At 42.1% G+C, this 27642-nt stretch overlaps 1 protein-coding gene across 7 annotated transcripts in view; it reads left to right on the forward strand.

Moving 5' to 3' along the window:
- The window catches only part of LCP2 (lymphocyte cytosolic protein 2), a 665418-nt gene that overhangs the window by 273622 nt on the left and 364154 nt on the right, over nucleotides 1-27642 (forward strand). For all 7 annotated transcript variants that reach the window (XM_078653368.1, XM_078653363.1, XM_078653365.1 and 4 more), the window contains exon 4: nucleotides 10847-10912. In XM_078653368.1, coding sequence (XP_078509494.1) covers nucleotides 10847-10912 — 66 coding nt within the window. The remainder of the gene's footprint in view (nucleotides 1-10846; nucleotides 10913-27642) is intronic.

Genomic DNA, 27642 nt, shown 5'->3' on the forward strand with positions numbered 1-27642 from the left:
TTTTAGGAGTTTGGCTAGAGTGGGAATGTTAGAGATAGGGTGGAAGTTGTTAGGGTCAGCACTATCTGATTACGTTTTTTTAGTATAGGTGATACCTGAGCTGCCTTTAGACAATCAGGGATCGTGCCTCATGACAGTGAAGCGTTGACCATCTTTGTCCAGATGGGGATGACAACATTCTTGATTTCTTTGAAGGTGGAAGTTGGCAACGGGTCGCTGAAGTGATTTGATGGGTTTATTTCACTGAGGGGAGTAAAGGTGTCCCTTGAGGCATTGTTCTTGTTGCTCAGGCTAATTGGTTTGAGCTTCTCTAAGAGGGCTGGAGGGGGCGCAGACCCATAGAATGGCAAAAGAGTCTTCTTAGACTCAAGTTCAATATTGAGGAGTCTTGATTTCTCAATAAAGAAATCAGCCAGTTTGTCGCATGAGGGTGGGCTGACTTCAGAGTCAGGGCGGTTTGGTGCATCCTCTCATTGCTGTTTAACCAGTTCAAAAGTTTCTTGGGGAGATTAGCTGCTTGATTAATGTGGGGTCTGAAGTAGTCGACCTTAGCGCTCTTGATTTATTTTTTATAGGAGCTCCTTACTGATCTAAGGATTTTTAGCTGATCCAAGCATGGTTTGGATCTCATAGATCGTTCAATTACTCTAAGGTTGCAGCGTTCCGAGTTTAAGTTGCCATTGAACCACAGTTTGGATATTTTTGTTGAGACGTTTTATTGTTAGACTGGTGCAATGGAATCCATGATGCTAGAGATAGTAGAGTTGTGGAAGTCAGTGAGTACATGCAACTCAGATATGTCAACTTGGGAGGAGAGGGCATATTTACAGTGGGTTGCTAGATCAGCTGTATTGATGTAGCTAAGGAATATGTGATGTAACAATGCGATCAAAACGATCGTGGTATGTTACATTGCAGTTTTTACAAAGCAAGTTATTACACCGACTTGCGCTGAAGGGCGCTGGACTTAGGAATAGTAAGATTTACTATTCCAACACCAGTCTACATACAGTAGGGAAGGTGTTGGAATAGTAAATCTTACTATTCCTTAGGTTATAGCGCCATCCAGCGCAAGTCGATGTAACGACTTGCGTTGTAACGGCTGCGTTGCAACTGCATCGCAGTGTACTCACCACAATGAAAATTATGTTTCCCATATCTGAGGTCCCTTTTTCAAATCTTCGATTTCGTTAGTTGAGCCTTGCTCAGAGACACATCCCTGTTAATATAAAAGAAGATGCTGATATGGCCGGACCAATCGCAAGGGGTAATGGTATCCAGTGTGATGGTGTGTCCTTTGGTGATGATGAGGTCCAGAATTTTTCCTTTATTATGAGTTCGCCTTTCACAATGTTGAATCAACACATGAACACTTAAGAATGAATTAAGGCATGTTACAGCTTGGTCATTGGGGTTAGACCAGAGAAGGTTGAAATCACCACATTACGGAATCGACATTGCCAGAGATGATTTCCATTAATTGTTTGATGAAGTAGAGATTGTCCCTCGGGGGTGAATAAAATATGTGTAGTTTGCACACCAGAAGATTGTTACTTGAGATGTTGAGACAAACGTATTCGCAGGAGGATGGCGTAGAGGGCCCCGAGTCGTAAACCGAGTGTGTGCTCCGATGTATACAGGCTGGGTCACCGCCCAGCTTCTTAGCTTTGTCTAGACAAATTATGTCATGGGTAGGAGGCACTAGGAAGTCTGGGATAGGACTGGAAGAGGGATTGAGCCAAGTTTCAGTGAAGATGAAGATGTCTAACTCATTGTGTTGGATGAGTTTGAAGATATCAGAGGCGTGTTTACTGGCTGACCTGCAGTTGAGTAGTAAGCATTTAAGTCATACTGGTTTATGGGGGGGAGTCTGGATGATGTTCACTCTCATGAGGTTGTCAATATTTATGACTGTAAGGTTGTGAGAGGGTTCTCTATTTGGGTTAGCGTGAATGGCTTGAATTTGCCCTGGAGGGATCTTGTTAGTGTCTAGAGTAAGCAAGTAAGAGTTGAATAGGTCATCAATATCATTAGACGCAAGACTGGCCTTCGATCTTCTGGGGCGGGAGGGGGCGTTAGGTAGGGGTACTGTTTTAGAGATAAAGAGGGAGGAATGCTGGCCAAGGCAAGCTGTATAGCTAGTGGGGGATCTGGCTAAATTCGCAAAAGAGAGGAGGGAGCTGATCAAGGCGAGATGTTCGATTGAAAGGGCAGTCAAATCATTAAGTTCGACGGTGAGAAGGTGCAACTGGAGAGATATATCGTCCAGGCGTCCCACCAGGTCTGAGTGCTGAGAGAGGGGTAGAGGTTGTGTGGGGTGATCTGTCAGAGAGAAAGGGCCTCGATGTATGCCAGAGAGGTCTAAGGTGATTGGTCATTGAGGGCTTGCGGTTTTCCAGAATACTAGGATAGAGAGGTTGGTAAAGGTGAGAGGGTGGTGGGCCATTGACCCATGTGTCAAATAAAGGTTGAGTGGGTTTGGCTGATCATGGTCCGTGGAGGGCAGTTGCCAGGTCTCCGGCCTAGCCGGTGGCATAGAAAGAGGGATGAAGGAAGGGGATCTTTCATTGAGAGCAATGGCGGTAGGGCGAGAGGGAACCTCTCATCTCAAGAATCACCCTGTATCGGACTGGAAAACGGCGAGTAGAGCAAACCCGTAGGCCCGCCAGCCTTCTGAGTCGGAGGTCTAGTGGATTGGGCCAGTCCAACAGGGGACTGAGAGTCTCTGTGATCACCTAAAGGGGGAGAGTGGTTTAGAGAGAGTGGGGACGTCCCGGCTGCAGTGGGGGAGGACTGGTTAACTCCTGAGGAATAGAAGGGTGTGGGTCATTGGATTTAGCCGAGACCGCCTTTTTCATAGTATGGAAAATATTGACCATCTTAGCTAGGTCAGCATTAGAGGCTTGGATTAGGATGATACCATTATTGTAAAGGGTGATAGTGGCATTAGCGTTGAAGGTGAGCGAGGGCAACATCATTAATTTGAGACCATGAGGTGTTTTCCTAGTGCCTGTTATTCGAAGCATGGAGTAGAGAACTTTCAGCCAGCATGTCCGTTTTCTAGTATAGAAAATGCGGTCATTAAGTAAACTACCCTTGTTTGCACAGAAGTAGACGTCTGAGGTTAATGTTTCAGGTCTGGCTTTGAGTATGCTATGTTTGTGTTTTTGGTGGCATTTTGGGAGAGGTTATACGGGTAATTGATAATGAAGGCATTAGATCCTGTGGGGTCGGGACTTATCTCCATTCTGATATTGTGTCCTAGCGAGGAAGGGGTCCCCAATAAGGAGTTTATGGAGGTGACGGTAACTTTATTTATTAAATAAATCATGAAATAGGCAGATAGTGGACCTAGTGGGTAGGCAGAATAATTTGGGAACGTATAGTTAATTTGCAATTATTTTAGACTTCGGAGTAGGTTAATTGGCAGAAAGCCAAAGACCGGGGAGACTGCTTAAGGAATCTAAGGTGACTGGGGAGGGGGAGTTGCGAGAAAAAAAAAAGAGCAAGGCAGCAAGAAAACTGTGGGTAAAGAAGGAATTAAATAGGAGCAGACATGTTGACTGTGAACCAGAGAAGCCAGAGACTAACTACAAACTATCAGGGGACTGTGTAGGTATTTATTCAGAATGAGTGGGTTGTAGAAAGGTGGCCGGCATTATTAAAATGTACCAAGATGGGAGTCCTACCTTTGTCTTTACTCCTCTGATAGAAAGAGGGGAGTTATCCTACTATAGTTTCCCATCATTAGGATCTGGTAAGAATCTAGATATTGTGAAGCTAGTCCTACCGCCCTTTTGACAGATGCTCACACTTTGGTAAAGGATCACTGTAGAGCTTTGCCTTGGTTTGTTAGCCTAGATGCTGGCGCCATATTGCAGAGGTAATTCTTGGTGAAGAGTGGTGTGTGCATCTTTTTAAGTCAACAAAATGTATGTAGGCACCCTTGGAAGTACGGACGAGGGAGCCATCTTGAAGCGATGATTCCATAGTCAGACGCTGAAAATTAATCAATAAATCCTGGGATCCCAGTCGAGCCAGAACGATCAGCTGCTTGATGAACCAGGCCCTCCATCTGAAGAACAAGCTTGAAAACACCTTAAGAGCATTAATAATGTATACTTGTACAGGAACAAGTAATGTGACGATGTGGCACGCAACAAAATCAAAGATGGACTAGTGTGGGAGCCGTCCAGCCACTGTGGCAGGGAATGTGTGGTGGTTCACATACGATCCCCGAAGAGGATGGGAAGGTCGCATGACTCGTAAGAATTGTTTGCGATCTCTCACCCCCATGCATTGCAGATCGGGGAGGGCAGAGGTCCGCAAGTCAATCATGGCGGTCAACTGGAGGAACCCTACCAAGTGCGTGAGAACTTCCTGTCAATAACAGCTCGGAGACGTGCCTTTTACTGTCTGTATATCAGTTCGACGGCCCCCCAGGCACGATGTTAGGAATTAGAAACCTTGACATGTGGGATTGGTGCAGAAACTCCGGTATTTAGACCATAGCCCTAACCTCTGTAAATTCATAGCATTTATTGAGGCTCCCTAGCGCAAGTAAAGAGGCGCGTTGGAACGTAGTTGTTGCTTGGCTTACTGTTCCAGTACCACGCCCCCTTTCCACTTCCTGGTTCCTGATCGCGTCCTTCGTGGCGTGTTGCAGATCCCTCTGGGCGTTTGTGGAGAAAGTCCATCCTGCATCTTGCTGTCGACCCTTGCTGAAGTGCGCCGCTTTCCTTGTGCGCAGTGAGAAAGTTCTTGCCGGTGTTCGTCATTTCTCTATTATCGCGCTCGAGCAAGCTTTGGCTCTTTCCCTACCTTTCCTCACGCTTTGTGCGGGCGTCCTGCTCGACTCCTTTCTTTAGCCGCGGCTTTGTGGCACTAAACAACCTTATTTCTCCCTTTTACGTTTTGATACCTTCTGAGAGAGAGCGCTCCGCCCTGGTTGTCCCTCAGGGCCGGGTGTCTCTCCTCCTGAGTGTGTTACCACTCCGCTGTTCACTCCCCGACACAGCCGGTTGGGACACCTCACTCCGTATCTTGTTTTCTTTTGTGTGTCTGGTGTGTGAGTCCTTTGATAGTTCTGTCCTTCCTGGCCTGTTATTTTGGGTCTACTGAATTCCCTCTTCACAGAACTCATCTATACGGCGATCACGACCTTCATTTGGGGTAAGAATACCTGGTACAACTCTGCATGTCAATGTTTTAAAAGTTACAGTGATATCTAGATAAGAGTGTATATTACCTAGTGCTACCTGGTTTTGTTTCCTAGCCTGGACCACCACCTGAGACTCTTCCTACTACAAGCTGACCCCCTCGTATGAGGAGAGTGGTGGACACTCCTTGGGTTATTCCCTCATACTTTTAGGGGACAGTAGACAGGAGTGTGTTTCATATCGCATTCTTGCTTCTGTGTCCTGGAGATGGAGGGATTCTTCTTCGTTCCCGTGGAAATTGGTCAATTTGTTAGCACACGAGTCCTGCTCAGCGGCCAGTTGTCGCGAGAGCTTAATTTTATTAACTGTGGATATACTTGCACTCTCAATAACTTCTTTGGATCTGGATATAACATTGCTAAAGTCAAACTTGGAAAAACAAATGTCAGTGGAGGATCTTAAAGAAACCTAAAATGATATCAACAAAAAAATGGATAAACATGAGCCTCAAGTGAAGAATGTAAGAAAGCTATTGTGTATATACATGGCAGGAACAAATATGGAATAAACAGAGAATTGAACACATCAATCTTCTGGAAAATCAGGTAGTGATATACAAGGACAATCTGATAAAGTTGTCATAAAGGATAAGAGTGTAGCTTTTTTGGCAGGACCAAATATGGAATAAACAGAGAATTGAACACATCAATCTTCTGGAAAATCATGTAGTGATGTGCAAGGACAATCTGATAAAGTTGTCACAAAGGATAAGAGTATAGCTTTTTTTACCCTCCATTGAGACACCATCAAATAGTTCAAATACCTAGCATTAAATGTTTTAGAAGGAAGTGCATTGGTAAAAGAAAAGCAGTGAAGGGAAAACAGCCAAAGGAACCAAGCAAATCTAGTTGTCAATAAATCTGCTATAGCAATGATAAGAAAAAACATGACTAAGTGGATTAAAATTTTTCTCTACCCAATTTACAACATAATGAAACATAGAGTCCTCCCTTTGCTCAGGATTTAATAGTGGAGGGTTCAAACTCGTTTCTCCTCCTTAAAACGTCAAAAAGGAGCTACTGGTGTGAATGGTGTCTAAGGTCTCCCTTTGTCTCTGTGAGGAAGAGCAAGACCTGCATTGTCATTAAGTGTGAGTTAATTAGCCCATGCAGATGCTTACCCAACTCTCTTGCTCTCCCATTAGCAGGCTAATCATCTTCAGATGGTTCTAATTAGGGTTCGTGCGTTGGGTGTAGCTTCGTTCCAGTGGCACAGTTAGGGCAGGACCCACGTCTGGGCTTGGTCCAAACGAGAGGCCATAAGATGGACCGCGCACATTAAAACAGCACTGTCTCTGCCAATGGATTCCCACCCGCACACGATAAGCATGCCAGCTCGTGTTTAACTAACACCCAATTAATCACTATTCCAATCCGTGGACCAAGCTACCTTGTTGTTTAAATTGGACCACATACTGTATATAGCGCCGCTAACACACCACTAGCACAGAATAAGAAATCACGCACGCATATTGCTGGCCCATAAGTGACCGTGTACTTAGACCTGATCCCCGATTATCTTTCCAGGCAATCGCCAGGGACTCCGCGCCACATGATCTTCAGACCGGCCGGTGCTGAAGAAATATATAAGGAATATATATCATTAAGAGGTATGTTCGCCCCGATACATACCATCTAGATTCAACGACCGTTCCACATTCAGAGTACTGAGGTCTTCCTTATATGTGTTTTTTAGAGACATTCTGTCAATCACACCACAGGAGTTTGTCGGTTTGGAGAACGGACGAATAATACACCTACGAATACCAAGGTAAGAGCATATTGCCCACATAGCTCACCTTGCTTTTAAATCTGACACACACGAAATCCTGACCATATCCTATTACTTTCATAGGCTGTCCTAATACTTCCGCAGTCCTGATGAAGACCCGCCTCCGATGCACATAAATCAGCGCATCTTACATAGGGTCGAAACGTCAACGTTCTTTCTATATATTCATCTGTACAGAGTCCCACAGAACCAAAGAATTAATTAATCTACCTGAGACTATTGTACTTTACAGATGATATGTTCTGATGTATTGTTTTTGTTTATGTTTATGATTCACTGTATGTTTGGTTAAATGTTTTGAACACCCAGTCACCAGTCACGACTCACTCACTGTATGCTTTTTAGTTCAATGTTGTGGTTTTTTTTTGGACAGCTTGTCTAAAGTCATTTGAAATTCAATATATAAAAGAGTTGAATACAAAAAATTATCTTTTCTCTCCCTTTTTGGTCAGTGTCAATTCTTCTGATATATCCTACAGTGGATATATTGTTTTTCTTACATGTATTCAGTACATCTTTCAAAGTAATTGTATTCCCGACATAACCATTGATTTTGTAAAATCACCCACCCAGGATCTGAGGGTTACTGAGTTACCCCATTAATATAACGAGATGGCATGGTGGGCAAAAGAATTATGGGTTGTAATGCTACCCTGAACGATTACCAGTAGTTAGACTTATTGAATGCATTTCTCCCATCCATTTGTTTGTGTTCAATGTACTGTGGTGGATGACACAATGGGTGCTGCTGTCCACTACTGACAGTTAACTACCAGACACTAGGTACAGCTCCTGCAATATCCTAGGGACTCATAGGTAAGATATATATTTCAACTATGAATATTCCAATTCAACCATGTTTGAAGGGGGAGCACAGGGACTTTACTACTAGGTTTCAGGGATGTGCACAGAGTTCTAAAGCCAGCAAAAATATGGGGCCCAATAAAAGGCAAGAAATTGGAGATTACCGAGCAGAAAAGACAGATTTCCAACACCATCGAACTAACTAATCATATTGAACATAGCAATCTTCTTTCCTCATAACAATCTGGTTTCAGAAGTGTGTGCAGCACAGAAACAGTTACTAATAAATTGCTTGATGATATCCAATTCATGTTGGATAATGGAACTGCCTACCTCTTTGTCCTTCGAGAGTTATTGTCAGACATTCTACATGATTGACCATCGTAGACTCAGAGGTCCTGGAGTGACATATATGCATTGAGAGAGCAGTGCTGGGATGATGTAACATACTTCTTGTTCAATCATAAAGTAATGGCCAGTTTAGGGGGTCCCACCTTGATTTTAGAGCGGGCTGTTTGTGGTGTTCCCCACTAGTCAATACTGGCTGCCTTGCTCTTCAATGCCTATCTTTTACAGCTGAGAATCCTGATAAAAATAGAAAGAGGGCAATACATTAAAAAGGACGACGACTCTCGGGTCTACTCGAAGATTACCTCAGTCACAGAAAGCCAGATGCTCAGAAAATCAACCACTCAAATAGATCTAGAGAAAATAGAATGTGCTTTGAGTAGTCATCAACAGTACACAACAGTTCACAGAATATCGCTTAATGAAACTCAAAGGAAGGGCTTGTCTCCTTTGTTGATTGATTATGTTCAATTAATAGGCATATGGCTAGCCTCACATCTCACCATGGTTTATTATATTAAATAGGTTGTAAATTCAGATCCATTTTGCATGCTGTCAAAACATGTAAGCCCTTTCTTCAGCCCAATGACTTTGGAAGGTAATACCTTCTTTGATATTAAATCAATTAAATATGCGAACTAAATTCTAGCTGCCATGCCTCCATCCTTACTCAATCAATCAATCAATCATATCATTTGTAAAGCACACTACTTACCCTTGAGGGTCTTAAGGCGCTGGGGGAGGGAGGACGGGAATGGGGAATGCTGCTACTGCTCGAACAGCCAGGTCTTGAGGAGTCTTCTGAAGGTCAGCAGGTCTTGGGTCTGCCGTAGGTGGATGGGGAGGATGTTCCAGGTCTTGGCGGCCGGGTGGGAGAATGATCTGCCGCCGGAGGTCACTCTTCGGATGCGGGGGACTGTGGCGAGGGCGAGGTTGGCATAGAGGAGCTGGCGGGTGGGGGTGTAGAAGCTGATTCGTCTGTTGAGGTATGCTGGTCCTATGTTGTGGAGTGCCTTGTGTGCGTGAGTGAGGAGCTTGAAGGTTATCCTCTTGTTGACAGGAAGCCTCATTGTCCTAACTCTGGTATAAAAGGAAACATTACGGGTTCCTAGCCTCCCAAAATATTAGTTCAAAATCAAAATGTAGATTCTGCTTTACTGTCATTTTTGTGAACTCAATCCACAAAATGCATCCTTATTGCATTTGTTTGATTCCTGTTTTTTATATATATGTAGGTCTTTAAATATTTGACTCACTAAGTAAAGTTTGCTCTAGGATATATCTTCAGAGGAACAAAATTGTGTTTACTTCAGTAGGAATTTAACAATGCCATCCCTGCTCATACTGTACCTGTCACTACACCTCAGCTTTGAAGCATGTTTGTCATCAATACACCTTCTCTACAATTCATGTAAATCTCACCATTCATGCTTTGCAATGGAGACAGCACTTGTCTCTCTCCTGCACCAATTAAGTAATTCTATACTGTCCCCAAAAAACTTTTACTAAAGAAACTGTGCAATGCGCAAATGTTTAGCTATCTTTGATTAGTTTAAAACTAATAATAAAATCACATACGAAGGGAAAAAAATAAAATCACATCCCATTGCAGAAAGTGTGCACTTGACCTTCATGTCTCATTGCATGAATTGAACAACATTACACGTCTTCATTCCAGAACAAGAAGGGTCAGCAGTTGTCAATTTCTAAACCTTAAATAGAACTTTAAAGCAGGATAATTCTTTGAGAACAAAGTTTATTCAGCTGAATGACATTGTGCCCCTGGAGCTCCTCTGGCATTAAGCTGTTAAAACAACTGAGCACAGGTAGTAATACCCATTTCTAGCAACTGAAATTCACTCAACAGTTCAGTTCTCAGGCACAGCAAACAGATGGTCATCCATTATTGTTATAACACCTCCTTTCTGGGACATTGATAGCATTTTGTTAAACAGTACGCTCTTCTCACTGCTGCTGCAACCTTAAGAATAATTTGCAGAAGCCAGAATGAGAACATCATATCTTACTCCCTTGTCTTCCTAAGCCACCCGGAGTTGAGCTCTTCGAAATTCCTTTAAATGTTTATCGTTGAAGCTTGTGCAAGTATTAGTGCGATAGCAATGCGTTCAAGTGACTTAAACAAGATGGAAGTGTTTCAGATGTTGGGTTTGTGGTTCAGGCGCCCCCACATTCACTTTCACTTACATTGTTACTGCATTATATTATTTGACTACACATGGCCAAAATAGTTAAAATCACATATTGTGATGTGGACTAGTGGCCACGTTGTGTACGTGAAACCAAATTGGATACACCTGAACAAATGACTTCATTCTTTTCTTTTTGGAGACACTTAAAATGGTCTAATTGGTTATCGAGTGTTTCTTAAAAATATACTAAAAAACATTTTAATTGAAAGCTTTGATCTTGATCTAAAAAGGAATTGATATATGTTATGTTATGTTATGTTAAAAAGTTTTATATAGTGCACAGCTGCCCCAGCAAAGGGGCGTCCTGTTTTTACATTTAGCTTTACTCGAATGTCTTTATTCATATCCTGGATATTAACAAAGTACACATCATGTAGTCAGTGTGTTTGTGCCAAGAGTGTCTTAACACTAATATAAAAAGCAGTTTTGTTGTATTTGAAATCACATGTGCATTAATGCATGTTTGTTTTTCAGGATCATTATCAAACTCTGTCAAGAAATAAGCAAGAAGCCAGAAAAGAAAAGCCCGTTTAGAGTGTGGTAAGCAGAATATTAATAACTCCTTTTTGCCGGAAGTGGGAGAATTTGAGATAAAAGTTGTGGGAATGTATTTCCCCCATTGGCTTATAATGCAGTAGAGGCAATTCTTGTTGTTGACACCTAACATAAAGCTAATTTTGCTTAAACTATCCAAGTATCCCTCCCGATTCGGGTCGATTGGCATGTATGTTTATGTAAGAACTGAACTAACTCCCCGACATTTTTCTGAGTGTGCAGTGTGTGAGCTACCAGCTTTAAATATAATGAAATGCTGTATTGCATTTACAGTTATTACACAAGCAAACAAGGTAACCAAAGGTACATAGGGAGCATGGGTGCATTCTATTTTGTAAGAACAACGGTCTCTACAAAAACAAAGATTAATCTGAAATTAAATCAATGAATGTACTACTACTGTCACAAATGTTAAAATTCTCAGTTTCTTTTTTTATAGAAAAATATTTTGAATGATCACAAATTAGTGGGTTGTACCAAAAGAAATATTATAACGTACGTATTACTCTGCCAATTGTTTTCAAGTCACACTCAAATGTAATATTTCATATGAGTCAGAACACAAAATCACAAGCTAGTCCAATCACATATTGTATTTGCTGTCAACAACGTTTTAATCCTCTTACAATGTAAGGATCTCCACCAGAACATTACAATTTAATTTGCCTAGATGAAAGACAGCAGAGCACTATACATGGTAATATACACAACCCGTTGAGCACTGACATCCAGGAGTCGGAGTTCGCATCCTGATTCCTCCTGGTCTGTGGAGCCTGAACCTTAGTCTTCTTTAAGTTTAGTTCACTTCCTATGATGAATCAATTTCTGGCGTAATCCATGTTTTACCTCGTTGCTATGGTAGGGCCTTTAGCAGGAAATTCAGTCATTTCTGCCGTTATCAAACATTGCACAGAGAAAGTATGAATGTAATTATGCATATATAGTCCAAGGTTAGATAAGGAGTAACAGAGCAGGAGGATGGCCCTGATATAATATTTAGGGCTAGATGTAGGTAGATTAATACCGGTCAATAACGGCTGAAAAACGGTAATTTTCCCGTTACCCACCGGTATTTAGCCCTTTCCAATGTAGGAAGCCCTAAATAAGGATTCGGTAATTTACTGATTCGTTATTTTAAGGAATCGGTAAATTACCGAATCCTTAAAACCTAGGTAGGAAGCACTCAAGTGAGTGCATTTCTGCTTTAAGGATTCGTTATTTACCACCAACTACAAGTTAGTGGTAAATACTGAATACCTTTAAAAAAGCAATTATTTGCTTTTTTAAAAGTGCCATGTTGCAGTGCGCCACATGTGCACAAATGCAAGATTCAGGGGTGCAACAGGGTGTCAATGTGACACCCTGCCACCCTTGAATATGCTCCCGCTATTACCGATTCGGTATTTACCGAATCGGTAATAGTGAATGGCTTCTAATTCATTGCAATGGGCCTCCAGGCCCATAGGAATGAATGGGAAGGTATACCTCATTACTGAATTGGTATTATCGATTCGGTAATAAGGAATTACCGAATCTGTAAATTTTACCAAATTATTACCTACATCACATTAACCGATTCTTAAATACCGAATCGGTAAAATTCGGTAATTAAGAATTGGTAAATTGTGATTACCTACATCTAGCCCTTAGTGTTGTTTCAATAGGACTTGGAAAATATTTTCAAATATGTGATTTGTTAGTTTTCAATGAAGAGATGAGTCTTCAGTTTCTTTTCTGATTCGCAAGTGGTTTAGAACAGTTTTGGTACATGTTACGCTGTTCTTTATCCTGGTTACAAGGGAAGAGAACGTCTCCTTTCGGGTCTTTTGCTTCTTGTATTTCTTTGTCTCTAGTCTTGTAGTCTATTGGCTACTGGTATCATGCTGACCACCTGAGGTAGTTTGTCTCAGTCAGGTGAGCATCTGTAAAGGCATGGATAGCATTATAGGTGATATAGCTGTTCTTTATAATGATACAAGATAGAGGTGGAATTCACGTTATTCCTTCACTGTTGAGGTGATGTTGACAAATGTCATCACGCTTTTGACAAGTTGCCTACCAGACATATGGACCATTGCAAAGGGAAAGCAATTTCACACGCCATGGCAATTAATCACCTGTATATTCAATGTGGGAAAAGACATTTTTCCCACATCATTTCAGTTTACAAAATAAAAATCCCACCGACTTTGAATTATGCTAGCGAAACAGTTGAGGAGTGCAAATGGGCCAAATTTGAGAAAGTGGAAGGGAAGATCTGGCGCCAAATATGTAATTTGAAATATGCTGCGCTGATCGCGGTGCTTAGGCTCAAATTTGGTCTTCTCTCGACATACGTGTTATCAATGGCTGCCTGTTTAAGGTGGTGTAATGCTTTGATAAATGGCCCCATAATATGTTAAGGGTAGCATTACACAGGGCAATATTTGTAAATATGATGGGGAAAAGCACTATTTTTAGAAATTACATAAAGGCATTAAGTATGTTTGGTCTAGATAAGGAAGGGGCAGCAGGTTTATGTAAAACCTCGCTAAAGCAGATAATTAAGAAGACCTTTTATGTGGTTTCTCGCAAAAGACATTTGATACTATGTGCAACGAATGGAAGGATGGACTGCATTGTTGGGAGTTCTATTGTTAAAAACCCCCAACCGTATGTCCTATGGAACCTAGAACACGGAGTACGTAGGGTGATTCTGTTGTTAAGAATGAATTTATTACCCCTAAGAGTTGTAACAGGTTCCTGGGATGGTATCCCCCACAATGAAAGATACTGTCATCTGTGTGACTGCGGTATACAAGATTTGAATCATGTTTTGATTGTGTGTCCTGCACTCCACTCAATCCGACGTAGATATTAAAAGGACTGGTTTTTTAAAGTATAATATCTCAACATCTGAACAGGCCCATAATTGTCTTCTGTCCCCTCCATCCGAATTGATGTGTTTTAAAAAATTTCGGTTTTTCAAAGAGTTTTTAAATGTTTATTAGGACTGTAATATTTTAAAGTGACACGAGAGTTTACAATATCTCAATGTTAAATTATCTATACTGCTGCTAGGGGAAGGTGGGAAATATTCGCCCTAAAAAATTTAACAGAGCACTTGCACTTTTTGTGTGACATGTAAATTGTCTTTTTTTTATATCTTTTGTCTAGATTATCTACATAGCTGCTAGGGGAGTTTTGATAAATACTCCTCCAAAAATTACACAGATCACTTGCACTTTACTATGATAAGGTAGCGCTTTCCTCTTTTCCCTAAATTCGGATTACAACTGTTATGAATTTTTCTGTGTACCCCTTTTTTAATTAGGTTTTCCAGACAGTCCACAGTGTGTTTTAACTGAAAGAAGTTTGTTTGAGTTGCAAGCCTATCTGCATTGAAATGTTGTTGTGCAGTGTAGATCTCTTGAAAGAGTTCTTACACATTTATTAGGATTGTAACATCTTAAAGTGATTCGAGAGCTTGCAACATCTCGATGTTAAATTATCTATACTGCTGCTAGGGGAGGGTGGGAAATATTCATCCTAAAAAAAAAAAAATTGTACAGAGCACTCGCACTTTTTGTATGACATGTCAATTATCTTTTTTTAATATCTTTTGTCTTGATTATCTATATAGCTGCTAGGGAAGTTCTGATAAATACTCCTCCAAAAAAATTGCACAGAGCACTTGCACTTTTGTATGATAAGGTAGTGCCTTCCTCTTTTCTCTAAATTTGGATTACAACTGTTATTCATTTTTCTGTGTGCCTCTTTTTAATCAAGTTTTTCTGGCAATCAAAGGTGTCTCTTAACTGAACAAAAGTTTGTTTGAGTTGTAAGCTTTTCTGCATTGAAATGATGTTATCCAGTGTAGAGTTTAGTCTACTGAAGGAAAAAAGTGTTTTCTTCCAATTGTTTGTATCTTAGCACAAAATGGTACTTGTAATTTTATTCTGCATTTTTGTATGTACTGAATGATGTTTTACTCATGTACTTTATGTGGAATTCTTCGGAATTCTAAATCATAATAAATATTAATTGAATTGAATTAAAGGGTACAGACAAGTTGTCTCATGACTTGCAGGATGCATTTCAGGGTTGCCAAGTTGCTATTGGGAAGGCCACAGAGCACAGCATTTCCTCCATCGACATAGGAGGGAAAGTTGACACTTGCACCTTTGCTCTGAAGTCATTTTCCTGTAGGAAGGGTGTCACTTTTTTAGGTTGGGTAGCTGGTACCATGCATTTAGTGATGTCATCCAGGTTTAATGTTAATGATTTAACTATAAATGATATCAGGGGGGAGAAACACTCTAGCCAGGCCTGAGTCTGGGAAGGTGTTATACAGTGAACCTTAAGATAACTGCGGCCTAGCTCATGTGAGGCTTTGAATCATTGAATAATGTCAGTTTTAGTTAAAATTGTATGTCATGGACAAGTTGCTAGATCTTCATGCTAATGGTAAGTTTAGTTTTCCTGTAAAATTAAAGATGTTGGTGTAGCAGATGGATCCCTGGATGACTTCCCAACAGATGGGAAGTTTCTAAGAGTGAGATTTTCAGGTTTGGGTAAGCAGGTAATAGTTGCCAAGAAGAGTCATGAACTATTGCATGACTATACTAGAGTACCCTATGTGTATTTCAAGGAGATGTTTCAATTTATGGTGCTTGACAGTGTCAAAGGCTGTGGAGACATCAGGGAGAACTAGGATGTCAGGGCTCATCATCGATGATGAGGCAGGCAACATCCAATTCTTTCTGAAGCACAACTGGTTGTGCTTTTGGAGGTTTTTCTTACTGAGCGGCTCCTTTGGTGATCTAAACTGATTACTCAATGATTTTTGGATAAAGAATGCCACTGATAAGTACTCTGTGGGGAGGATCTGCCCTGTCTCAAGGACATTTGGATGATTCATTGGAAAAGGGAGACATGGGATACTGTTGAGATGGCTTAAGAAATGGCATTATGGATGATGGAAGAATACCATCCTCATTTAGGTGGCCATGAAAGAGGTGACGATGTTGGTGAGTGTGCGATTGGGGATTAAAGACTGTCTACTTGGGTGTGGAGCGATAAGAGATAGGAGGCCGGGTGAATTTTGTTTGAATTTTTCTGAGGTTATATCTGACCATGTTGATCTTCACAATTAACAATCTCTTAGAAGCATTGTGTATATTGCCTCGATGAATATCAGAGGGCCTGGGAGTAGATTGATGCTGCCTTGAAGAGTTTTTTCTGTATGTTGTGCACTTCATTTCTGATTGCCTTGTGGAATGTGGGTTTGGATGTGATGATTTGGGAGCTGCATATAGAGTAAAGTGTTTTTGCATTCGGTGAGGTTGTAGGGGCCATAGGTTCATCTCTATTTCTTTTCTTGTCTGCCAATAGAACGCCTGCTGTCTGAGTTCTTGGTTGTTCCAATGGGGTTGACTTATTTCAGGTTACAAGCATCATGTTTTCAGTGGAGCTTTGAGTGCACCATACAGCAATGTTGTATGTATTGAAGAGCATATTGACATTCAATTAAACCTGGAACCTTTTTGTTATATTGATGAGTTCTTTTTGGAAGGTGTCCTTGGAAAGCTCTTTGAAAGATTTAAATGTCTCTTTACATCATTTTATTAGACATTGATGTATCAAGGTTAAGTGAAGGATAGAGAAGAGGATGGCAAAGTATATCACCATTGCAGAAGTGTTGGGGGCAATGCAGATAGCCCGTAAAGGCAACATTAAGTGTACAGCTTTTAGAGTGGGATGGAATGGCGATGTGCTGTGTTACAGGCTGTTCTTTGAAGCAATTTAAAACTTAAGTGAGTAGAACATATAATATTAAGGATGTGAAGGTGTTTGGCTGCCCAGTGAGTGTGGGGGGAACTTGCAAAGTTTTACTCTGTGGAATTTCGTTGAGTTGCATAAAGACTCAGGGAGATCCCACTGAATGCCACAAGTGGTGGAACTTCAGCATGTTGCGCTGCTCGTACCTATTTTTAATGCCAGGCGCTTGTTTCGAGCTGTAAAATCAGTGCGAATGACGCCAGGCACCAAAATGGCTGCTGGGCCTGTCTTCTTTCTGCCACTCAAGTAGATTTTTTACTCAATCTGTAGGTTTCTCAGTGTGAACGGAAGCTGCCTGCCACGGCCTCCCATGTTGAGAAATCATGCCAGGACTCGTCCTAGCGCTTGATTTTCTCGTTTGCCCTTGCCAACTTAATGTTGGTGAGCTGCACACAAGATAAACTCTGCCACATAGCAGTTCTCAGAGTTTTTCTGAAACTCTGCGGTCCAGGTGAGACACGAAGTTGGCAAAACTCTGCAAACTCCCCTGGTTGGGCTGAGTTTACGCCCACCCCTACGGCCCAGTTGCCGGGAGTTTGGTGGTGTCACTTGACTAGGAAATTTCTGTAGAACTCATATCACCATTTTCAGTGGGAGAATGAACATAAATGTGGTAAAGAGTTGTCACTGTCACTTGTGCAACAGAGAGACATGTTTGCACCGCCACCTCTAGTTTTACAAACTCCAGGCAACAACGAAAACAAAAAAATCTAAGTGTACTTTAAAGAACTGGATTGTGGTAATGACACGTTTGCAAGGTATATCACTTTTATTTTTGAACTACACAATCTCCAATGAACCATGTAATGTAAATCTTTACCTTGATAGTTCAGTGTGATGGAATGTTGACATTCAACATCATTATGTGGCAGCACATGAATCCTGTTTAACTATTGAAACAGGTATGAGAGCTCTTTTCTTTCACACTTTCACACTACTCATTCCATTCTTGATTGCACTGGACGACACTGTTTCTCAACCTAAAATAGATGTACGTACTGACATCTGATGTCATCCGTGCTGACACACGTGCATTGCCTGGCTGAGTTTACATATTTTAGGCCATATTTCTTTGGGTCTATGTAAACAGGAGTCCACAATTGTTTGATAACAACTATGTAAAGTGTTTTATGCACAGCTAGGGAGCTACCTGCTACTAACAAGTTTAGGAAGGCAGAGTTGGTTAGGTCACTGAAGACCTTGGCCGGGTCAGCCCCAGAGAATGAAGAGGAGAGGAAGGCTGACTTCCCAATGTCACCAAGGAGGAGGGTGATGATGATGCTTCCTCCATTGCTTCTAGTACTAGGTACATAATTACAGAAGGTGGGAGGAGGACAGGGTCCCCCACACAGGAACCACCACTGTACCTTGCAGAGAGGCAGCTTGAGGCCATACTAGCTTTAGCAGCTTTTATGCAGAAGAGACTAGAATTAGCTAACAAATAGTGGCAGCAATAATGATGAACAATGTGAGTTGTCTGGGAGAAGGGAATTGACCACAACCGTCCCAAGGGTGTAGTGCCCAGAAACACAGAGGGGATGATATTGACTAATGGCTCAATGTATTTGAAAGGGCCCCTGAGATGTGGGGGGCCCACCCCAAGCATTGGGTTTCACTCTTGTGGAAACTGATTGCAGTGGATGGGAGGGATAAGCTCCTGACCATGTAGGGGCAATAATTATTCAAGAAGTTTGGTCTGACCCCAGAAAAGTACAGAGGATAGAATAGAGACACCCTGGAGGTAAATACACCGTCAATGGTGGACTTTGTGGACATCTCAGTGAAGCCCCTAGAAGGCTGGATTGTTGGTAGCCAAGTGAACATACATGAGGGTTTTGATCATTTGCTTTTCAAAGAGCACTTTTCGACTCTTTGTGAACAAGAAAAGTTGTGCCAGTATCTAGTCGACTCGAAACTGACTAGCCCTAGAGAGCTGGGCGAGTTAGGTGATGAATAGGCGAGAACCGGGTTTCTAATGAGCACATGGGAGGTGATCAGAAGAAGGGAGGACAGGTTTCCACTAGCGAAAGCCCAGGGGAAAGAAGGTCAAAAACATAAGGGTTCCTCAAAAGACACACAAAAACCTGAACAGGGGGGGGGGAGCCAATCCAAGTTCAAGGGGAGGGGGTATCAAGGAAAGAATGGTAGGTTTGTTGACCCCTCAAAGGTGGTAAAGTGCTATCACTGTAATCGACCATGGCACAAGAAAGTGGTTGGTGTCTGCACAAATAAGCCCCCCACTGGTGGGCACTCACTAGGGATTGCTAGTGTAAGTGTGGGGGTGGAAAGTGCTCCAAAGAGGGGTAGGGATGTGACAGAGGCAACCTTAGTGCCTGTGGGTGGGAAGATATTGCAAACCTGGCTGACTTACCTCCAAGCATGGGATAAGTACAGAGGCCTACCATCAATAGAACTGAGGTTGAGGCTCTGAGAGACACAGGAGCAGGTGTAACTATGGTCATGGACACACTGGTGTCTCAAGAGCAGATCATGCCAGATGGCAGGACCAATCTCCATTCAATGGCTTTGGTAGATTTGTAATGGGGAGGTGTGACAGGCCCTTTGAAGGTAGTTGGATCTCCTTTACTCTCAGTACAGTGTTTACCGGGAAATGATCTTGAAGCATCTGACTGGTCAGAGGTGGAGAGGGGGCCCCATATGGGAATATTGGAGCTCCCTGTGTGTGTGTGTGCTGTGATCTGGTCACAGAGTAGCTAGAAGGGAACTGAAGGACACTTGGACCCTGGAACAATGGGTCAAGCATCCAGGGACAAGGGCACTTGGTCTTGTGAGCCAGCCTAGGAAACTCCAGAGGTACAGCAGGAATCTGACCCTGAGGGGAAGGATCCGTCCTCTGAGAAAGAGACTCCATCCCTGCCAAAGCTGTCAGACTTGGCAGAACTGACAGGAGCCAGTGGACCCTCCAGAGAGGAGTTATGTCAGGGCCAGAGAGACTGTCCGACCCATGAAGGCTTGAGCGAATTGCATCAAAGCAAGAGGAAGGGGGTGACAGTGGGTTCCACAAAATCTACAGAAAAGATGGGCTGCTCTATACTTAGGCCAAAAACCTCAGTGGGTTGTAGCCCCGAAGTACAGAGAATTCCTCCTGACTTCGGGTCTTGATATCCCTTTGGCAGGTCATTTGAGGCAAACCAAGACATGGAAATGGTTGGAGAACCATTTCTATTGACCCCAAATGTCTGAGAAGGTAAAGGAGTTATGTAGCTCCTGTGCCACCTGTCAGGCCAGTGTCAAGGAAGGGGGCAAGTCAAAGGTTCCCTTGGTACCTCTGCCAGTGGTTGGGACTCCCTTTGTGAGGGTGGGGGTAGACATTCTTTGTCCCCTTTAACCCTAAAGTGCATCGGGGAATAAGTATAGCTTGGTGGTAGTGGACCATGCCACACAATACTCTGGTGCAGTACCCCTCAGAACAGTCACTGCACCTGCAGTGGCTAGGGCACTACTTGGTGTGTTCCTCAGAGTGGGTTCCCCTAAAAAGGTTGTTTCAGATAGGGACACACACTTCATATACATCTATCTGATAGTGATGTGGGATGAATGTGATGTTATCTACGAGTTCACCACCCCATATCACCCCTAGAATAATGGTCTGATAGAGAGGTTCAATAAGACCCTGAAGGGCATGAACAGTGGATTGTCTGATGAACACAGGAGCAGATGGGATGTTCTCCTTCCATTCCTGCTGTTTGCTTACAGGGAGGTCCCACTAAAGGGGTTGGTTTCAGTCCCTTTGAGCTGTTCCTTTGACACTCTGTGAGAGGGCCATTGTGTCTGCTGGGAGAGTCTTTGGAGAAGCCTTTCAAGGAAGAAAAGGCCATTTGTGCTTGACTATGTGCTAGGCCTGAGATCTTGCATGGTAGGGTACATGTACAAGGTAGGCAGGAAACTGGAGGCCAGACAGAAATTCATGAAGCACTGTGTGATCAAAAGGCTGCGATGCCAGTTGGTGTGGGTGTTGGAGCCTGTAGCTCCTAGGGCTCTCGATGACAAGTGGACTGGGCCCTATCCAATCATTGATAAAAATAGTGAGACTACCTACCTGGTCGAACGCCCCCAGGAACCCTCATAGAGTCCTGCATGTCAATAGATTGAACCTTACCATGATAGGGCAGACATGACCATGTTACTGGTCACAGATGAGGAAGAAGAGGAGGAAACTGAGCCAGTGCCTGACTTCCTCTCCAACAATGTGCAAGATGGGTATGTGGAGGGGGTGGTAGTCTCTCCCAAATTGAAGCCTAGCAGCACAGAGACTACAAGCAGGTGCTGGGGCAGTTTACTGGTCAATTCTTTTTTACCCCAGGTGTCACTGATTGGTGTGTGCACCAGATTGATATTGGTGACAGCCCACCTGTCAAAAATAAACTGTACAGGTTGTCTGACAAAGTCAGAGCCAACATCAAGGCAGAGGTGGATAAGATGCTGGAGTTGGGGGTAATTGAGCCCACTGACAGTCAATGGGCCAGTCCAGTGGTGCTGCTGCTCAAACCTAATCCCCAGGACAGAATGCAGTCACTAAGTCTGATGCTCACCCTATACCTAGAGCTGATGAGTTCATTAACAGGCTATTGGCAGATTGCCCTGACTGAAGGAGCAAAGAGAAGGTCAGTTTTCCCGACCCCAGAAGGACATTACTAGTTCAAAGTGATACACTTTGGCTTAAATAATTTAACTGCCACCTTCCAAAGACTGGAGTAGTTCCGTGCAGCTATCTAGATGATATAGATGTGCATAATTCCACCTGGGAGGATCATTTAAACCACCAGAGGGAAGTGCTTCAGGCTATGCAGCAGGCAGGTCTGGCTATTAAGGCCAGCAAGTGCAAATTAGGGCAGAGTTCTGTTGTGTACCTGGGCCACCTGGTAAGTGGAGGCCATGGACAGTTTTTCCAGGACAAAATCTGAACCATTTTGGATTGGAAAGCTCCTACTACCCAGGCACAGATCAGGGCATTCCTCGGTCTGACTTGGCACTATAGAATTTATTTTCAGAATTATGGGACCATTGTGGCTCCCCTGAAGGAACTTACTACTATGAAGAGGTCAAAGAAAGTAGTGTGGACCCCAAAGTGTCAGAAGGAATCCAACACTCTGAAAGAGGCTATGTGTTCAGCACCGGTGTTACTGGCCCCTGACAATACAAAGAAATTTGCAGTTCGGAAAGATGCTCCAGAACATGCGATTGGGGTAGTTTGGGCACAAGTAAATAAGGAGGGCCTTGATCATCAAGTTGCCTTTAAAGAAGGCGACTTCTCCACAGAGAGCAAAGATGGAGTGCCATTTAGAGGGAAGCCTTTGCTGTGGTTTGGTCCCTGAAATAGCTTAGACCGTACCTATTTGGTACTCACTTTTGTGTGCAAACTGACCACAGACCTCTCAAGTGGCTCATCAGTAGTAAATGCTTTATTTGTTGATTAATTAAAATCATTACAAAAACAAAAATACAGAACAAGCACAAAGTCTGATTGAACAAATATGAATACAATGCCGAAATATAACATGCCCGACATCGGATAACCGTTTTCCAGATTTGGAGGTAAAGTGCATAGGTACATGTGATAGCAGCTTATAATCACCAGTTAAAATATAACATGCCCGACCCCAGATTGACCGTTTTCCAGTTTAGGAGGTAAAGTGCATAAGTACATGTGATAGCAGCTTATAATTTCCAGTTAAAGTGCAATGAGCTCACAAGATAAAAATTTAAATTAAATTGCTAAATACAAGCAACCAATATGACTAGATTTCTAAAATGACTATAACTATAGGCAACAGCGATACAATAGTACCCCAACATCAATACTAAGGTGGCCTGTGCTTTCAGCAGCGACTAAAGAATACAATACATTTTCCACTGATGAAACTAAAGTGCTGCGTGCTGAAAATAACATAGTTACTAATACATTTTCAAACTGATCTGTACATGATAGCACCATACTCAAATCTTTAAAATAATTGGGTCGATCATAGCTACAAAAGTTATCAAACAACATTAAAATATCAAAAGATTTTAGAATAATTTAAAAGTACCTTAAAATTGCCCACATACTCCCTAAAAACAATAAAATCGTTACTTCGCACCCAGCAGATTTATCCATTACTTTAGGAATCAGCCTTACATAATTTCTTTTTAGCTTTAAAGATAAATTGTACAAATTGCTGTGTATTATAGACATTGACGCCACTTAAGCAGGATATTAATGCGGATCTACAAGTTCTAACTCCTAATTCTTTAAAGATAGGTTTTAAAATTAGCTTCCTTTCCTGACACATTTTTGAACATAGTGTAACAATGTGCAGCAACGTTTCCTCAAAGAGCCCGCACAGCCTACAGACGTTTGATGACCATTTAAACTCCCACTTAGGGGTTCCATCTTTGGTTGGATAAATGCCAAACCTTAAGAGCATACATTTCTTTTTAAACAAGGGTTTTAAATGAAAAAGTAAATATGGTTGAACATACAATTTCTCAAAAGAATTTGCTATAGTCCAGAAGTGGGTTCTTTTTCTTAACTCATCTTTATCCATAATTTCTGACAGAAGAGCCACAGTTGTATTCAACATCTTTTTATATGTCATGGTGCTCATCACTTCATCGACCAGATTTGAGCATTCGAAACGTATAAGGCACTCAGATAGGTAATCCTGCCAGCTTCTCGAACATTGGCCTTTCGAGATCTCGCACCTGCACAGACTTGCTAACGTGCCCTCCTCCGCTCGAGATAATACCAGTAAAGTTTTTAAAATGCTGCTTGGCGGACCAAAATCTGGTTTCTTAACCCATATTCCAGTCTAACATTGGCACGCGGGATCTGTCTGGGTATCCTAAAAACTGATTTGTAAGACCTTATAACTATGTCCTCTAACATTTTTGCATCCTTACCCTTAAAAATTATTGATCCATAGTCTAGGGAGGGAATGAGCTTTGCTTTCATAACTTTAAGTAAATGGTCATAATTAGGACATAATAACTTATCTCGCAGTTTTCGAAAGGCAAAGGCAAGAGAAGTTCCTTTAGCCTCCAAATTATTAAAATGCTGTCTACATGACAGTCCATTGTCAAATGTAATTCCCAAATACTTGTAGGATTTTACACAGTCTATTGTTAGACCATTAATATTCAAATCCTTTACCCCTAATTTACCCTTTCCTTTTAACATTATTTTTGTTTTTTTGTTCGTTAATTGTTAAGCCATTTTGGGTAACATATATGTTAAATGAATTTATTAGTCTTTTCAAGCCTATTATAGTATGACTGAGTAAAATATGATCATCTGCATACTGTAAATCTTTAATTTCTTTACCCATCACAGTGGGCGAGTGCGAAATTACATTATTAAAATGGGCTGGGAGGTCGGCCATAAATAAGTTAAAAAGGCAAGGGACGAGCACACACCCCTGTTTCAAGCCGACATTTGTATCAAGTTGACGGGTGGTGTGACTGCCGTCGCCAATTTTAATCTGGACCCATGTGTTGGAGTGCAATAAATTAATCATTTTTAGAAGAGTTTTTGATACACCCCAATTAAGAAGCTTCTTCCACAAAATATTCCTGAGAACGGAACCGAAGGCGGCTTTTAGGTCGATAAAACATATGTACAATTTTGGTTTTCTACAATTTGCTCTTTCGCCTAACAATGTTAATAAAATTAAATTTGTCAGAGTCGATTTACCCTTCCTAAATCCTATTTGAAAAATGGGAATCAATTGTTCTCTTAGCGCCCAGGATTCCAACTCATCTAACAGACAACTTGCAAAAATTTTTGCCTCAACATCTGTGAGGGTTATTAGTCGGTAATTTGCCGGGTTGTCCTGAGGGCCGTTTTTATAAATCGGCTGTATAATGCTTCCCCTCCATGAGTCCGGGATATGACTAGTTTTAAGAACCTCGTTAAAAAGGAGCGTTAATAACTCTGGTCAATTTAGACTTAGCTTTAAAAATACAATTCGGCAGGCCATTAGGGCCAGGAGCTCCATTAGACCTAATCTTAAGTAAGACTTATTTAACTGTGTCCACTGACCAGGGCTCAAAATCATTCAAAATTAAAGGGTCACTGACACTTTGGGGGTTACACCCACCTACTGGCTCCGAAGAGACAGCATTGTCGGAAAGTGCTTCGTCCACAAATGCTAGTCCAGTTTTTGATTTCTTAAAAAAACGTATCCAACTTGATTCATCTATATTGGCACTATTACTTCTAGAATGTCCATTTTCTAAATTGTTAATAATACCCCAAAACAGTCGTAAATCCCTAGATTTGCAAACAAAATGAAGTTTAGCCCAAGTTTCTTCATAATATGACCGTTTAGCTCTCCAGATTTCCTTCTTATACCCCCTCTTTAGGTCTCTGATTTTAATTGACAGTAAGAAGTAGGTGGTCCCTTTTGCTTTTCAGTACAAAGATCTTATTGTTTTATTAAGGGATTTTTTCAAATACATTAAACGATGAGAAAACCAGCCCGGGTTCTTTGGGTTCAACATAACATCCCCTGTGCGTTCCCACCTAGAAAATTTATCCACAAGGGAATCACACAGGGAGGGCCAAAGGGCAACAATCGAGTTTCCTTCATGGGCTGAAACCAAGGCTTCTGGAATTAAAAGAGAAAGAAACTCAATAATATCCTTCTCGGTTTTATCACTCCATATTAGCCTTTTGAGATTATAAGCGACGGGGACAGATCTTAATATTCTCGCTTCTGGCAAATTCTCAAAGGCAAAACTAAAAGTAATAATTTGGGAGTTATGGTCACTCTCGATCCTTGGGATCACCTCATAGTTTTGAACTAAATTAGAAAGTTTATCTGACAATATAGTGTAATCAATAATCGATGAACTATGGCTCATGCAGGTGAGAGGGGAGAATTCCATTTCTCTACAGGGGATGGGCTTAACAGTGGAACACGGACCTGGGGATGCTCATGCCAATGCAGATGAACTTTCTAGGTTCTTCCATTTAGCTGCTGACTACTAGTAGGGTAGTTACCTATCACCTTTCATTTAGAGGGGGGCATGTTTGAAAGTTATCTTTTTGCCTTGTTCACCCCCATTTTTCGCTGAATGATACTGGTGGTAACTGACTCTGACTGTGCCCTGGGCTCCTCTGGGAGGCCCACGCATGTACTATGTTTAAAACACAAACAATGTATAGGGTACACTATGTATTAGGGTACACTTGCAATTGGCCAGACAGACCCTATAAGTCCCTCGTAGGTAAAAGGGCAAGGGGGATTAATCTGCATATAAGTTCCTAGTAGATAAAAGGGCATGGAGGTTTAGAAGCTCAGCAGAATGTATGCACTTTGCATGTGTGCACTGCTAAGTGACTACCTGTCATTTTAAATGCAGCCTTGCTTTGAAGACTGCCCTTAAAAGTAAACTCTTTGGCTATTGGCCAAATAGGCGAAGTGACTACAGACTATTAAAAACCTGAAAGCGGCTGCAAAAATCACGGGACAACAGGTAGATGCTCAGCCCCGGATCTCGAATATATTTACCCCAATATCCAAGGAAGGGCACAACAAACCAGCAAAAAATGTAAAAGAGAAAGAGATCGAAAGCGTTACCTACAATCACACTCGAGGAAAGCGAATTCCTGCCTATACTCCCAATTGAACCCCCGAAACCCGAACACTCTTCCTTCATGGCACAAACATCCTCTCCAGGCAGAAAACTACTTCTAGAGTCCAAAGTATCCGCCGAAGAGTCTGACTCTGACATATATGAGACAGGAGTATCTATCTCTAGCGTGACAAGTGACTCAAGTGAGGCAGGCGAGGAAGGTGACCCAAGGGAAAGAAGCTCTAGCCATAAACTAGCAGGTCTCTGACATCACAGTCCCAGGGAAATCAGGGGCACCCTGGCAAAATACCACTCCAAAGAAAAGGCTGGGAAAAAAAAGAACAAGATACAGAAGGCACCGCAAACCGTCATACAATGAAACCACAGATCCCGGGAGCAATGCGGAGCAAGCTAAAGAAAAATCTAACCATACACGGAATGACTCAACCTCAAAAAGTACTAGAGAACCTGAATCATACATGCGCAGTATGGGGATCCAGAAGAAAATACCTCACAGCAAAACAAAGATTACGGCGCCGGATTGGGAAATTCAACTGAGCCATCACTAAACAAAGTACTAAACTCCATCAAACTTTTTCATAAAGATGTTAAAATGGACAGCAATAGGAACAATGCTGCCATACAAAATCTTCAAGGCGCTGTTCAAAAAGTAGGCCATACATGCTCTGAAATCTCTAATCCAATGGCTTCTGTCGAAACTCGCACTGAAAATCTCGAGTCCGACGTTACCAAGCTCCAAACTCAAGAAAAAGAGCACAAAGGAATTATTAAAGACCTGATGGAAAAAGTAGAAGATCTCGAAAACAGAGGCAGGAGAAACAACCTGTGCTTTCTCGGCATTCCCGAAGGCGCGGAGGGAACCGATCCAAGGGGCTTCATGGCCAATCTCCTAAAAACAACTTTTCCCGAGCTTCAAGCCTGGTACATGAACAGCGAAATTCAACGTGCGCATCGCTTCCCCTTGGTACTCCCTAAACGCGCATATAAAACCCCACAATACCCAAGAGCCATGTTGGTCAACTTCGGGAATTTCATCCTAAGGGAGACAATCTACGACATTGCCAGACCTACAAATAGGAAAGAATACAAAGGTTTTACCTTCTTCGCGCGCCCAGACTTCGCCCACGCCACAGTAGAACGGAGGTGGAGTATGAGGCAATTGTTCACCCCATTTGAGCAAATCGGAGCAACAGTGTTCTTACAAAATCCGGCCCGTCTCAAAGTCATCTACAAGGGAACAACTAAAAGCTTTATAAGCAAAATCCAGGCTGAATCCTACCTGAAAGAAATCACAG

Source organism: Lissotriton helveticus, chromosome 7 (assembly GCF_964261635.1).
Source record: "Lissotriton helveticus chromosome 7, aLisHel1.1, whole genome shotgun sequence".
NCBI classification, from domain to species: Eukaryota; Metazoa; Chordata; class Amphibia; order Caudata; family Salamandridae; genus Lissotriton; species Lissotriton helveticus.